This window comes from Ursus maritimus, unplaced genomic scaffold (genome assembly GCF_017311325.1).
Source record: "Ursus maritimus isolate PB19 unplaced genomic scaffold, ASM1731132v1 scaffold_46, whole genome shotgun sequence".
Classification (NCBI taxonomy): Eukaryota; Metazoa; Chordata; class Mammalia; order Carnivora; family Ursidae; genus Ursus; species Ursus maritimus.
The window spans coordinates 23,764-38,049 of NW_024426619.1; the positions used below are offsets into that span (position 1 = coordinate 23,764).

General features: G+C 40.2%; 1 protein-coding gene across 1 annotated transcript in view; it reads right to left on the bottom strand.

Moving 5' to 3' along the window:
- LOC103680922 (olfactory receptor 11H6-like) overlaps positions 1-14,286 on the bottom strand; it is an 18,410-nt gene continuing 4,124 nt past the window's right edge. The window contains exon 2 of the mRNA XM_040621911.1: positions 1-979. Within this exon, the coding sequence (XP_040477845.1) occupies positions 1-979 (979 nt within the window). The remainder of the gene's footprint in view (positions 980-14,286) is intronic.

Consider the following 14,286-nt stretch of genomic DNA (forward strand, 5'->3'; position numbering starts at 1 on the left):
CTAGCTCTTGAGAGGTTGTCTTTGACCAAATCTCATAATCCTAAACAGTTTTCTCAGGGCCTTCTTCATCTCTTTATTCCGGAGGCTATAGATGACGGGATTGAAAAATGGAGTCATCACAGAATAAAATAAAGTCACAATTTTTTGGGTCCCTGCTGGATTGCCTGCCGTTGGGCTCACGTACATCACCATGATAGAACCATAGAACAGGGACACTACAGCAAGATGGGAGCCACACATGGAGAAGGCCTTCTGTTGGCCTTCTGCTGAGGGGACCTTCAGCACAGCTCTGATCACCAGAGTATAGGAGCTGGTAATGAAGAGGAAGGTGGAGAAAATGAGGACTGAGTTAAAGATGGCACAGATGATCTCAGTAGCAGGAGCTGGCACACAGGACAGCTTCATAAGGGGCCCTGGGTCACATAAAAAATGATCAATTGTATTGGGACCACAAAAAGGAAGTTGGGAGATCAGGTAAACTGGGAGAAGAAAACAAGAGAAGCCACACACCCAACACCCAGCTCCTATTCTGATGCAGCGCTGAACAGTCATGGCAGTGGGGTAGTGCAGGGACCTGCAGATAGCAAGGTACCTGTTTTCAAAGGCCATGGCAGACAAGAAGAAGGTCTCAGTGGTGCCCATGGAGAAGAAGTAGAACTGGAGGAAGCAGCCATAGAAGGAGATGGTGCTGGTCTCACAGAGCAAGTTGGAGAGCATACTGGGGACAGTAGAAGTGACATACCACATCTCCAGGAAGGAAAAATTGGCCAGCAGGATGTACATGGGGGCGTGGAGATGGTTGTCCCACCACACTGCAGAGATAATGCACAGGTTTCCAGTTAGTGTCAGGACATAGACTGCAAAGAAGAATGAGAAGAGGAGGATCTGAATCTTCCAGGAACAAGGGAATCCAAGAAGAATGAATTCACTCACAGGGTCAGGGTGGTTATTTTCAACTGGGTTTTCATTTTTTTTTCCTCTTCAAATTGCAGTAATAAGATATCACCATGTTACAAATGACTACATCTTAAGATGTTCTCCAATCTTCTTTACAATTCAATTGGCAGCACGGTTTTAGATTACTTAAAGATATTTAGCACTATTTGCCCCGGTGATATTGGGAGGAAATAAGGAACTTGGGGGTGTGCGTGCTTGTTACAGCTTACCATCATGATTGCCATGCCCATCAAGGGCCATTAAGCCCCTGCCTTTTTTGTGTGTGTGTCCTCAGCACTACATAAAATTAAGATAGATGCTTCTTGTCATTCAGAGGCTTTCAACCAAGTCCAGGAACGTCAACTTTAAATCAACCGTTGCTTATAGCAAGGCCACTTTGACATTTGTGTGCCCTCTTATTTTTAAAGATCTCCTGAAATCACACAATTTGCAATATTACTTTCTCTCAGGGTTTAGTGACATAGGCACAATTCTTCAAAGCATTCTTTATTTTTAACTCGGTTCCCTTTGCAGTTAAAAATTTGTTGCGGAAGAGGAGTAAGCTGCTTGTTCTGTCACCTTGAATAAACATTTTAAGTGAAATTGGTATGAATGAATAAGGCTTATTTTTTTTTTACTTTTTTTTAAAGATTTATTTATTTGAGAAACAGTGAAAGTGAGAGAGATCACAGAGAGAGAGGAAGAAGCAGACTCCCCACTGACCAGGGAACCCAACACAGGGCTCGATCCCAGGACCCTGGGATCATGACTTGAGCTGAAGGCAGATGCTTAACCAACTGAGCCACCCAGGTGCCCCTGAATGAATGAGGTTTAGACTAAAGACTACTGTTCTCTTTTAACTGAGATTTACCCTAACTAGAGTACACAGGCTTCAGTCCTCATTTGAAATTTATCACATGCAGGGAAAGTACCTCATGATGGTATTCTATATATATTTTGCCATGTAAAGTAAAAATAACTATGGTGTTATATCACTGAAAGCATTCTGAGATTTGAATTGTATTAGTTGGAGATCTGTGCATAGACTAGTCATTCTCATTTTTCTCTATGTATTATCTCAGGCTTCTGTGTCAGAGTTTCTCCTGGCTAATTTGACCTGTACATGTTTTCCACTCCCCCCTCCCCCCACCGGACCTAATCCTTGATATTTTTCCTTCTGCAATGATCCTCTCTCTGTAAGTGACCTGCCAGTTTGCCCCTTGATTAAAAACCAACCATCTATGTAATATGAAGCCAGATTTTTCTCTCCCTAGCTATGAAGTCTCTTCTGCAACCTGGATTTATCTACCCAATTTCTTTCTCAATATCTCCATTTGATATCTAATGGAACATGCCTATGATTAACCTCTTTTTGATTCTTCTCCCCTCAAACTGGCTGATCCTTCCTTCACCGCCATATCACAAATGGCACCACCATTCACTCAGCTGCTCAGGCTATATACTTTGGTCACATCCTTTCCACTCCTCTGTATACTCTACATCAACAAGGGCTCTGTTCAAAACATGTTCATGTTCAAAACATTCAGAATCTGAACAGTTTTTAGCATTCCTATCAGCTTCCACCCTGGTGCATGCTACCATGAAATTCTCATTTTGACTACTACAAAACCCTCTTAAATTGCCTGTTTCCATTTTTATATGCCTAGAGACTGTTACCCACATAGTAGCTAGATGACAGTTTTTAGAAAATTTGACCATATCAACTACTTGCTATCAATCTTTTAAATACACTTAAAACGCCCAGTTCCTTACCATAGCTAGGAAGGCCAGTGAGGCCTTCCTCCATGTCCTCATTTCCTACCACTCTTCCCCCTGCTGGCCCACTCCAGCTGTGCTGATCCTTGACTATGCCAGGGGTGGCCCATATCCGGGCCTGGAACATCCCTCTGTCCACCTGGCCAGTATTCACGTGCTTTAATCTGTTACTTCATTCAGATTTCTGGTAAAAATCAGAAACTCACAGAGGCCTTCCCTACTTTAGCCCATCTTTGCTATTCTGTTTCCCAGTCCCACTTGAGTTTTCTTCAAAGTGCCTATCGCTACCTGGCATTGTATTATCTACTTAGTGTGTATTTTCTGTCTCAACAGTATGAATGTAAGAGGAAGACATTATTTTGCTTACCAATGTATTCCTAGAATCCAGGACACTCTCTGGTATTTTATAGGTGCTTATTAAATATTTACTGTCTCAATTAATGAACATGGCCCAATACTAACCAATTAGGAAAATACTTGCTTGTAGCCAGAGGAAAAAGCTTTTTAAAAAAATGCAAAGACTGGAAACTCTACTTTGCTAAAAACAAAAGCAGGGCAACAGAGATTTTGCTTGTTACGGGGATACACCATCAGTCCAAGGAAACAGGAGCCTGCTCAAGACAACCCCATTTGACTCATTTCATCTTTCGTTATGTCTCTTTCATCCACGCTGCTTTGCGCCATGAGCTTTCTCACTGCTGCTAGGCTATAATCTGCTCTAAGCCTGTGTGTGTGCTGGATGCGCACACTGTTTCTTGCTGTCTTCTCTGTTTCTCATTGTCCATATCTTTATTTTTATTAAATGGCTTTTGTAATTGTTCCCTCTCATTTTTAAATAGGTAAGTGAACTGCTTTAGGTTATTCCCTCTTGAAGAAAATGTGTTTCTAGTCCATAACTGACATTTTTTCTCTATGTAGTCAGTCAGTGTCCTTTATGGAACAGTGTCCCTCTCTTACTGCCTGATGTTTTCTTCTGCCCCATAGTCAGGGTCAGGAAATCTGGTGCATGTGACTGAATAAGTAATACGGTTTAGAATGGAGTTGTCATTCCACAGTTTATTCTTGGCCCATGTGGTTTGTGGTGCAGCTGACATCTCAGTTTAAGTAAAATACTGTTATTTTTACTAGATATATTTATTAGTATATTTATAAATAAACCACGTATAGCAACATTTATTTAGAACAGTTCTGATGCTGGAGACTCTGTTATATAGTTGAGAGAGTAACCAATTTCCATTAGGAGGAAGCTAGTTTAAATTACATTTTCATATGGAAAAAATACAACAAAGGGTTAGAGGAAAGTGAAAAGGACATTACCAAAACAATCTGAGCTGTACCTTACCTAAAGCTGTTATGGAGGCTTATAGAATCGAATAGAGGGCAGACATTAATATGTCGGTTTCTTTCTCCTGGAGTCAGCTTCCTTCTCCTTGTTCTCTCATTTCAGCAGGGGAATGCTAAACCCAGTGGTGTTCCAATATACGTTTCTTTTCAGGCTTCTGACAGGGGATGAGTGTTGGAAGGTAGTATTATCAAGGATAGCAATTATTTGAAGCCCATACAATGACTATATTGACCTTTTCAGGCAGATTACATGAAGTCATAAAGGGTGCCGTGGTCTCTCCTGATTTGGGAACAACTGATTACAGCCCTGCCTCTAAAGGAGGGTATGTAGCAAACACATTCTGAATCATGATCTTTCTGTTCTTGAGAGTCCATCTCGGAGATGTGGTGACCAGAGCACTCTGTGTGTGCACTCAGGCCTTACTGCTGAGCTCCAGTCCCTTGTATACTTTTTTAAAATTATAATAATATTTTTTATTATGTTAGTCACCATACAGTACATCCCTGGTTTTTGATGTAAAGTTTGATGATTCATTAGTTGTGTATAACACCCAGTGCACCATGCAATACGTGCCCTCCTTACTACCCATCACCAGTCTATCCCATTCCCCCACCCCCTCCCCTCTGAAGCCCTCAGTTTGTTTCTCAGAGTTCAGTCTCTCATGCTTCATTCCCCCTTCTGATTACCCCCTTTCTTTATCCCTTTCTTCTATCGATCTTCCTATTTCTTATGTTCCATAGATGAGAGAAACCATACGATAATTGTCTTTCTCTGCTTGACTTATTTCACTTAGCATTATCTCCTCCAGTGCCGTCCATGTTGCAGCAAATGTTGAGAAATCATTCTTTTTGATAGCTGAGTAATATTCCATTGTATATGTGGACCACAACTTCTTAATCCAGTCATCCGTTGAAGGGCATCTCGGCTCCTTCCACGATTTAGCTATTGTGGACAATGCTGCTATGAACATTGGGGTGCATATGGCCCTTCTCTTCATTACGTCTGTATCTTTGGGGTAAATACCCACTAATGCAATGGCTGGATCATAGGGTAACTTAATTTTTAACTTTTTAAGGGACCTCCACACTGTTTTCCAGAGTGACTGTACCAACTTTCATTCCCACCAACAATGTAGGAGGGATCCCCTTTCTCCACATCCTCTCCAACATTTGTTGTTTCCTGCCTTGTCGATTTTTGCCATTCTAACTGGCGTAAGGTGGCATTTCAGTGTGGTTTTGATTTGAATTTCCCTCATGGCTAATGATTTTGAATATTTTTTCATGTGTCTGTTAGACATTTGTATGTCTTCATTGGAAAAGTGTCTATTCATATCTTCTGCCCATTTTATGATTTGTTTATTGGTTTCTTGTGTATTGAGTTTGAGAAGTTCTTTGTAGATCTTTTTAATAAACGTGCCAAGGTTGGCTTCTGACCCTTCTGGATTACCTGACTTTTCCCAGTGGCCTCATCTAGGAATAACAATGAGAAAGTTTTGGCTAGATCTCAGAATGTATTTCTTTAACTGAGGCCTAAATTGGTCCAACCTCTAGGGGAAAAGGGAAAGATGGTGAAGCCTGGCTCTAAGCTGAAGAATAAGTTGGTCTTGAGCCTTGGATCAGAATGTTAAATATAACCAGAAGCATCTGCATATATTTTTATAGTTATGCAGCTGTGTTTTCCCACAAAAGAGACAACATTGGATTTAGGAATGAAATTGTAAGAGCAAAGCATTCCACAAAGCCAAAGGATATAGAGTTCAGTTATAGTAGAGAATTTACAAAACCCTTCTAACGCTGTTCCATCTGTTTTTTTCTTTCTACAATTGAATACATATATCCCCCCAAGCATGCTGCGGTAATTCTGGGATTTTTAGATCAGTAACAACTGTTCCATTATTACTTGACTATAAAGTGTTGGTCTACTTGTTTTGTGAATTTGTCCTTTTCATTTTACTTCAGCCTGGGTAAAGTAAATTAAACATTTATATCCACATTATAATTACTACAACTAATATTGTGACTTTAGAATGTATAATGGAGGTAATGCTCTAATACTGTTTGACTCTACAGACATCAGATAAAGAGTCCTTCATAAATTCTGGATCCCATAATTTAAGAAGCAAATGGGCAAATGACAGTGATTTTGGAGGAAAGCAATTTAGAAAGGCTTGAAAGTATGAAAAATGGGTAAAGTGGAAGGAACTTGCATATTTAAACTGGAAGACAGAAGACTCTATCAGAAAAAAGGGAAGGTGATCATTTAACAGAACAATTCGATTTGTCCCATTTGTCTCCAAAGTACAGAATTAAAAATAACAGTTAAAAGTTATAGGGAGTTACATTATAATTCAATATGGAGAATAGCTTTTTAACAGAGAAACCTGTCCAGTGATGGTACATGCTACTTCTGAAGACTACTTTCCATCATGGGTTTTGCCAGATGTAGGCTGGGAAAGTGGTAGAAGGGATTTAAGCAAGCATCAGAAGCAATTCTTTTTTCAATCCTGAAACTCCATGATATGCATTTAAGGTATGTCAAGGAAAAAAGAACACAACTTACTCAGGTAACCTCAATGACATAAAAAAAAAGTGTAATGGGAAATACTAAAGTTAGTGAGAACTTGAGGTTTTCATTAACACTGATAAATATGAATAGTATTTTCTAAAGGTCATAAGCTGACAATAGACAAAGGGGTAAAAAGGGAATTCTAGACTACGCTGTGGTCAGTAAGATCCCAGAGTTATGTCATGGGACTACAAATAGTCCAAATCTATTAACTGATGAAATTGTTATTTTCTTCCTGAAAAATGTGTGTAGGATTCTCTTGCTCTCTGAGCCAAAATCTGAACTGCTCTTTAGTTTGGCCAAAGGCAGTTCTGTAAGAATTGTGTAGGGGGCTTCCGGGGATTTTGAGGAAAAAGATAGGACAATGAGGTGGCAGTAGCACACACAACTTTTATTTGGGGACACTGCTTTGAACATTTGCTTGTGGGGGAAATCCCTCACCTCTCATGAGATCTGTCAGAGGCTATAGGCTTATAGACCAGTACTCAAAGGGGAGGAGGACTAAGGGCTAACTAACCCCCAGGAGAAATATGGGGATCAGAGAGTAAGCTTACTTGACTAGGTGCTGTTAGCCTGGAAAGGGGGAGGACTCTATGTCAGAAAGTTCCAAAGGGCAGCAATAACTTGGGGGTGTTTATCTACCTATGGCTGGCAGAATTTATCTTTTTTTTTAATAATAATTTTTCATTATGTTATGTTAGTGGCTAACTAACCCCCAGGAGAAATATGGGGATCAGAGAGCAAGCTAACTTGACTAGGTGCTGTTAGCCTGGAAAGGGGGAGGACTCTATGTCAGAAAGTTCCAAAGGGCAGCAATAACTTGAGGGTCTTTATCTACCTATGGCTGGCAGAATTTATCTTTTTTTAATAATAATTTTTCATTATGTTATGTTAGTCACCATACAGTATATCCTTGGCAGAATTTATCTTATCCATGGTTAGAAGATACTGGGCACAGTTTCCTGGGATATGCAAAGTAGGCAGGCTCTAGGTGGCTAAAAATCTATTTATTTGGGCTATATATAGAATAATTAGATATGTAAAAATTTTGGCACCTCTGGGCTTTTGATATACCAGGATTCAACCAGCTATGAAGAAATAAACAATCTAGGGGCCAATATACAGAAGCCATCACTGGCTCATTTATATAACAAATGGGCTTTGAAATAGATTGTAATGGCTTTTTACTTTATTCTCTGTGTTTATCCAGACTTCAGAATTCATGTTTTCTCTACATGCTTTCATGTATACATGTACACACATATATGTATATGTATACACACACATACATACCACGTCTTCTTTATCCATTCATCTATGGATGGACACTTGGGTTCCTTCCATATCTTGGCTATTATAAAAAATGCTGCAATTAACATAGGCATGCATATATCTTTTTGAATTAGTATTTTTGTTTTCTTTGGTAGTAGAATTACTGGATCATATGATAATTCTATCCTTCATTTTTTGAGGGACCTCTACAGTGTTTTCCACAATGGCTATACCAATTTACATTCCCACCAACAGTGCACAAGTGTTCTTTTTTTCCCCACATCCTCACTAATGCTTATTTCTTATTTTTTGATGCTAGTCATTCTAACAGGTGTAAGGTAACATCTTATTGTGGTTTTGATTTGCATTTTCCTGATGATTAGTGATGTTGAGCATCTTTTCATATGTCTGTTGGTCATCTATGTGTGTTCTTTGGAAAAATGTCTATTCAAGTCTTCTGCCCATTTTTAAATCAGATTGTGTGGGTTTGTTTTTTTTGTGTGTGTTGAATTATGTAAGTTCTTTATATATTTTGGACATTAACCTCTTATCAGGTATATCATTTGCAAATATCTTTTCCCATTCAGTAGTTTGCCTGTTTGATTTGTGGTTGATTTTCTGTGCATAAGCTTTTTATTTTGATGTAATCCCAATAGTTTCCTTTGCTTTTGTTTCACTTGCCTAAGGAGACCTATCCAGAAAAACGTGGCTAAAGCTGATGTCAAAGAAACTACTGCCTATATTTTCTTCTCAGTCTTATGGTTTTAGGTCTCACATCTAGGTTTTTAATCCATTTTGAGTTTAGTTTTATGTATGGTATAAGAAAGTGTTTCAATTTCATTCTTTTCCACGTAGCTGTCCAATTTTCTCAGCATCATTTATTGAGGAGACTGTCTTTTCCCTATTGTATATTCTTGCCTCATAGATGAATTGACCATATAATCATGAGTTTTTTTTCTGGGCTCTCTATTCTGTTCCATTGATCTAAGTGCCTATTTTTGTGGCAGTACCATATTATTTTGATTACTAATACCTTGTACTATATCTTGAAATCTGGAATTGTGATGCCTCTAGCTTTGTTTTTCTTTTTTAAGATTGCTTTGGCTAGGGAACTTAAAATTTAATGCAAATTTTCTGGGACTCTGTTTTTTTTTCTTTAGAAAAAAATATTGGAAATAGATCACATGTGTGTATTTTTAATGTGTTTGGCACACACTTGCCTATTTTAACTTTGTAGCAAGGTAAATTGTCATTGGTTAGAGATAACTGAAGACAGTACTGGTTTGTGATTCAGAGGAACTTGGGCCAAACTTTATGATATACTAGCTGTGCCGGGGTGGTAAATCACTTAACATTTATGTGCTTACATTCCCCATGTAATATTTCAGAGCCTCATGAGTTAGGGAGATTTTTTGAGTTTTTGGACCTTTAATGAATTGCAAACATGGCATCAATCTAGTTTCAGAGAACTGACAAAGTTCTCATCAATTCTTGCCCCATTCTGCTAGAATAAAGTAGATTCTTTTTAAATCAAACAAGTAAAAACATCACTTTCAGCAGGCAGGATAAATTCATTATGAAAAATGCAGATGTCATTCTAGAAAATATTTTTGTGTATTCTTTTTTAAAGGATGCTTTGTGGGTGCCTGGGTGGTTCAGTGGGTTAAGCGTCTGCCTTCAGCTCAGGTCATTATCCCAGAGTCCTGGGATCACGTCCCACGTTAGGCTCCCTGCTCAGCGGGGAATCTGCTTCTCTGCCTCTCCTCTGGCTCATGCTCTCTCACTCACTCTCTCAAATAAATAAACAAAATCTTAAAAAATAAATAAAGGATGCCTAGTGTTGAAAGGACCAGTAGGTATCAGAACTGTTTTCTGAATACATACCTTGTTTCCGAGTGCTTATTTTTTAAATTCAATAGCCAACATATAGTACATCATTAGTTTTTGATGTAGTGTTCAATGATTCATTGGTTGCATATAAAACACAGTGCTCATCACATCACATCCCCTCCTTAATGCCCGGCACCCAGTTATCCCATCCCCCCACACACCTCCCTTTCTGCAACCCTCAGTTTGTTTCCCAGAGTCAAGAGTCTCATATGGTTTGTCTCCCTCTTTTATTTCTTCCCATTTAGTATTCCCTCCCTTCCTCTATTGTCCTCTGCACTATTTCTTATACATTCTACATGAGTGAAACCATCTGATAATTACCTTTCTCTATTTCATTTAACATAATACCCTCCAATTCCATCCATGTCAATGTAAATGGTAGGTATTCATCCTTTCTGATGGCTGAATAATATTCCATTGTATATACGAACCACATCTTCTTTATCATTCATCTGTTGAAGGACATCTCGGCTTCTTCCACAGTTTGGCTGTAGTGGACACTGCTGATATGAACATTGGGGTACTGGTGTCCTTTCTTTTCACTACATCCATATATTTGGGGTAAATATCCAGTAGTGCAATTGCAGGGCCACAGAATAGCTCTATTTTTAACTTTTTGAGGAACCTCCATACTGTTTTCCAGAGTGGCTGTACCAGCTTGCATTCCCATCAACAGTGCAAGAGGGTTCCCTTTTCTCCGCATCCTCACCAACATTTGTTGTTCCCTGTCTTGTTAATTTTAGCCATTCTAACTGGTGTAAGGTGGTATCTCAGTGTGGTCTCATTAGGTATACCTAATCACATGACAAGTGATGTGGAGCATTTTTTCATGTGTCTGTTGGCCATTTGTATGACTTCTTTAGAGAAGTGTCTGTTCATGGCTTCTGCCCATTTCTTGACTGGATTATTTGTTTTTTGGGTGTTGGGTTTGAGAAGTTCTTTATAGATCTTTGATACCAGCCCTTTATCTGTTATGTTATTTGCAAATATATTCTCCCATTCCATGGGTTGTCTTTTAGTTTTGTTGACTCTTTCTTCTGCTTGCAGAAGCTTTTTATCTTGATGAAGTCCCAAAAGCTCATTTTTGCTTTTGATTCTCTTGCCTTTAGAGATGTGTCTTGAAAGAAGTTCTGTGGCCGAGGTCTAAGAGGTAACTGCCTGTGTTCTCCTCTATGATTTTGATGGATTCTTCTCTCACATTTAGGTCCTTCATCCATTTTGAGTTTATCTTTGTATATGGTGTAAGAGAATGGTCCAGTTTCATTCTTCTGCACGTAGCTGTCCAGTTTTCCCAGCACCATTTATTGAAGAGACAGTCTTTTTTCCACTGGATATTCTTACCTGCTTTGTCAAAGATTAGTTGACCAGAGTTGAGGGTCCATTTCTGGGGTCTCTATTCTGTTCCATTGATCTATATTCTGTTTTTATGCTAGTACCATGTTGTCTTGATGATCACAGCCTTGTAATATAGCTCAAGGTCGGGCATTATGATGCCCCCAGCTTTGGTATTCTTTTTCAACATTCCCCTGACTGTTCAGGGTCTTTTCTGGTTCCATACAAATTTTAGGATTGTTCTCTCCAGATCTGTGAAAAATGTCGATGGTATTTGGTAGGGATTGCACTGAAAGTGTCAATTGCTCTGGGTAGCATAGATACTAATATTTATTCTTCCAAGAATACCTAAAGGACCTGGGGAAGGAACAGCAAATAAAGCCTAAACAAAGCAAGAGAAGAGAAATAATAAGGATTAGAGCAGAAATTAATGAAACAGAAACCAGAACAGTAGAACAGATCAACAAAACTAGAAGCTTGCTCTTTGAATTTGTAAGATCGATAAAACTCTGACCAGACTTATCCAAAAGAAGAGAGAGAGGACCCAAATTAATAAAATCGTGAATGAAAGGGGAGAGATCATGACCAACACCAAGGAAATACAGAGAATTTTAAGAATGTATTATGAGGGATTGAGTTAAGATGGCAGAGGAGTAGCAGTCCCCTTTCTCAGCTGGTCCCTGAATCGAGCTGGATAGGTACCAGACCATCCTAAACATCCATTGAATCAGCCTGAGATGCAGGAAGATACATCTGGATCTCTACAAATGAACATCTCCAGCAATGAGTATTGAGGTACGAAGCGGGGAGCCGTGAATACACACACAGATATTGGAAGATAAATGGGAGGGGGAGGGAGACTCCGTGCTCGGGCGCCGGCAAGCGGTAGCCACCTGCACTGGGGAGCGGGCGGACTCTCTGACCGGCAACCGTGAGAGAGCAGACTGAGACCATGAGCTGGGGAGTGCCTGCGACCAGCGTGAAAACCAGAGCTCTGGAGTGCACAGGAACCTCACTGAAACAGAGCTACAGAGCTACGGAGCATGCAGGGGCAGCTGGCGGCTGGTGGCTGGTGGTGTTAGAAACACAAAGGACAGAGACGTGCCGGCCCTGGAAGTGAGGGTTGAGACCCCGGCTGTGGGGCACACATCCCAGGACACTGCAGGGTTGAGCAGCACCAACAGAAACAGAGTTAAAGTGACCAGAACACCAGTGGAGAGAGGTCTGCAATCCCTCTGTTCTGAGACGGAGGCTGAGATTCGGCCACTGCTGCTCTGACTCTCAGAAGAGGCACAGCAAACCACCAGGGAAAGCCTCCAGAGGACAAAAGCCTGGAAATACCAGCTCACAGTATGCCCATCCCCATCCCCCCTCGCAGGGGACACAGAGACCCTACCCAAACAGGGTTGCCTGAGTATCGGCGCAGCAGGTGCCTCTTCCAGAAGGCATGCTGAAAAATCAAGAAGCCCACATCCCTAAGGTCCCTATAAAACAAGTGTGCATTGCCTGGGTCCTGGGCAATAATTTGGGCTCTGGACAACCCTGCAACCTCTCCTCATCAGAATGATGAGAAGGAGAAATCCCCCCCAGCAAAGAAAAGACAATGAGTCTGTGGCCTCTGCCACAGAACTGATGGATATGGATATAACCAAATTATCAGAAATGGAATTCAGAGTAACAATGGTCAAGATGATGTGTAGACTTGAAAAAAGTATTAACAAAAATATTAATGAGAATATAGAATCTCTAAGGGTGGAAATGAGAGCAAATCTGGCAGAAATTAAAAATTCTATGAATCAAATGCAGTCAAAACTAGAGGCTCTAATGGCCAGGGTGAATGAGGCATAAGAACGTATCGGTGAATTAGAGTATGGGTAAGTAGAAGAGAAAGCTAAAATAGAAACTTGGCTCAAAAAAAAATCCAATCTCAAGAATGTAGGTTACAGGAGATTACTGACTCAATGAAATGTTCCAATGTCAGAATCATCAGCATCTCCAAGGGGGTGGAGAAAAACAGAGATCTAGAAGAGATATTTGAACAAATTGTAGCTGAAAACTTCCCTAATCTAGCAAAAGAAACACGCTTTCGTGTCCAAGAGGCAAAGAGGACCCCTCCCAAGCTCAACCACGACAAACCTATGCCACGTCACATCATAGTGCAATTTGCAAATATTAGATCCAAGGATACAGTATTGAAAGCAGCCAAGGCAAAGGAATTTCTCACGTACCAAGGCACAGTTACCAGAATTACATCAGACCTGTCTACACAGACCTGGAATGAGAGAAAGGGTTGGGGGGGCATTTTTAAAGCTCTTTCAGAGAAAAATATGCAGCCAAGGATCCTTTATCCAGCAAGGCTGTCATTCAGAATTGATGGAGAAATAAAGACCTTCCAGAATCGCCAGTCATTGATCAATTTCATAACCACGAAACCAGCCCTACAGGAGATATTAAGGGGGGGGGTTCTATAAAAGTAAAAAGGCCCCAAGAGTGATACACAACAGAAAGTCACAATCTATAGAAACAAAGACTTTACTCTCAACATGACATCATTAAAATCATATCTCTCAATAATGGGTCTCAATGTAAATGACCTAAATGCTCCCATAAAATGACACAGGGTTGGAGATTGGATAAAAAGACATGACCCAGCCATTTGCTGTCTACAAGAGACTCATTTTGAACCTAAAGATACATCCAGACTGAAAGTAAAGGGATGGAATACCATCTTTCACACCAATGGACCTCAAAAGAACGCTGGGGTAGCAAATCTCATATCGGACAGATTGGATTGTAAACTAAAGACCATAGTTAGAGGTACAGAAGGGCACTCTATTCTTAAAGGATGCATCCAACAAGTGGATATGACAATTATAGATATATATGCCCCCAACAGGGGAGCAGCAAGATACACAAGCTAACTCTTAACCAGAATAAAGAGACATATAGATAAAAATACATTAATAGTAGGGGACCTCATCACTCCACTATCAGCAATAGACAGATCCCTAAGTAGAAAATCAACAAAGGGGTGCCTGGGTGGCTCAGTCGTTAAGTGTCTGCCTTCAGCCCAGGGCATGATCCCGAAGTCATGGGATCGAGCCCCGCATCAGACTCCCTGCTCCGATGGGAGCCTGCTTCTTCCTCTCCCACTTCCCCTGCTTGTGTTC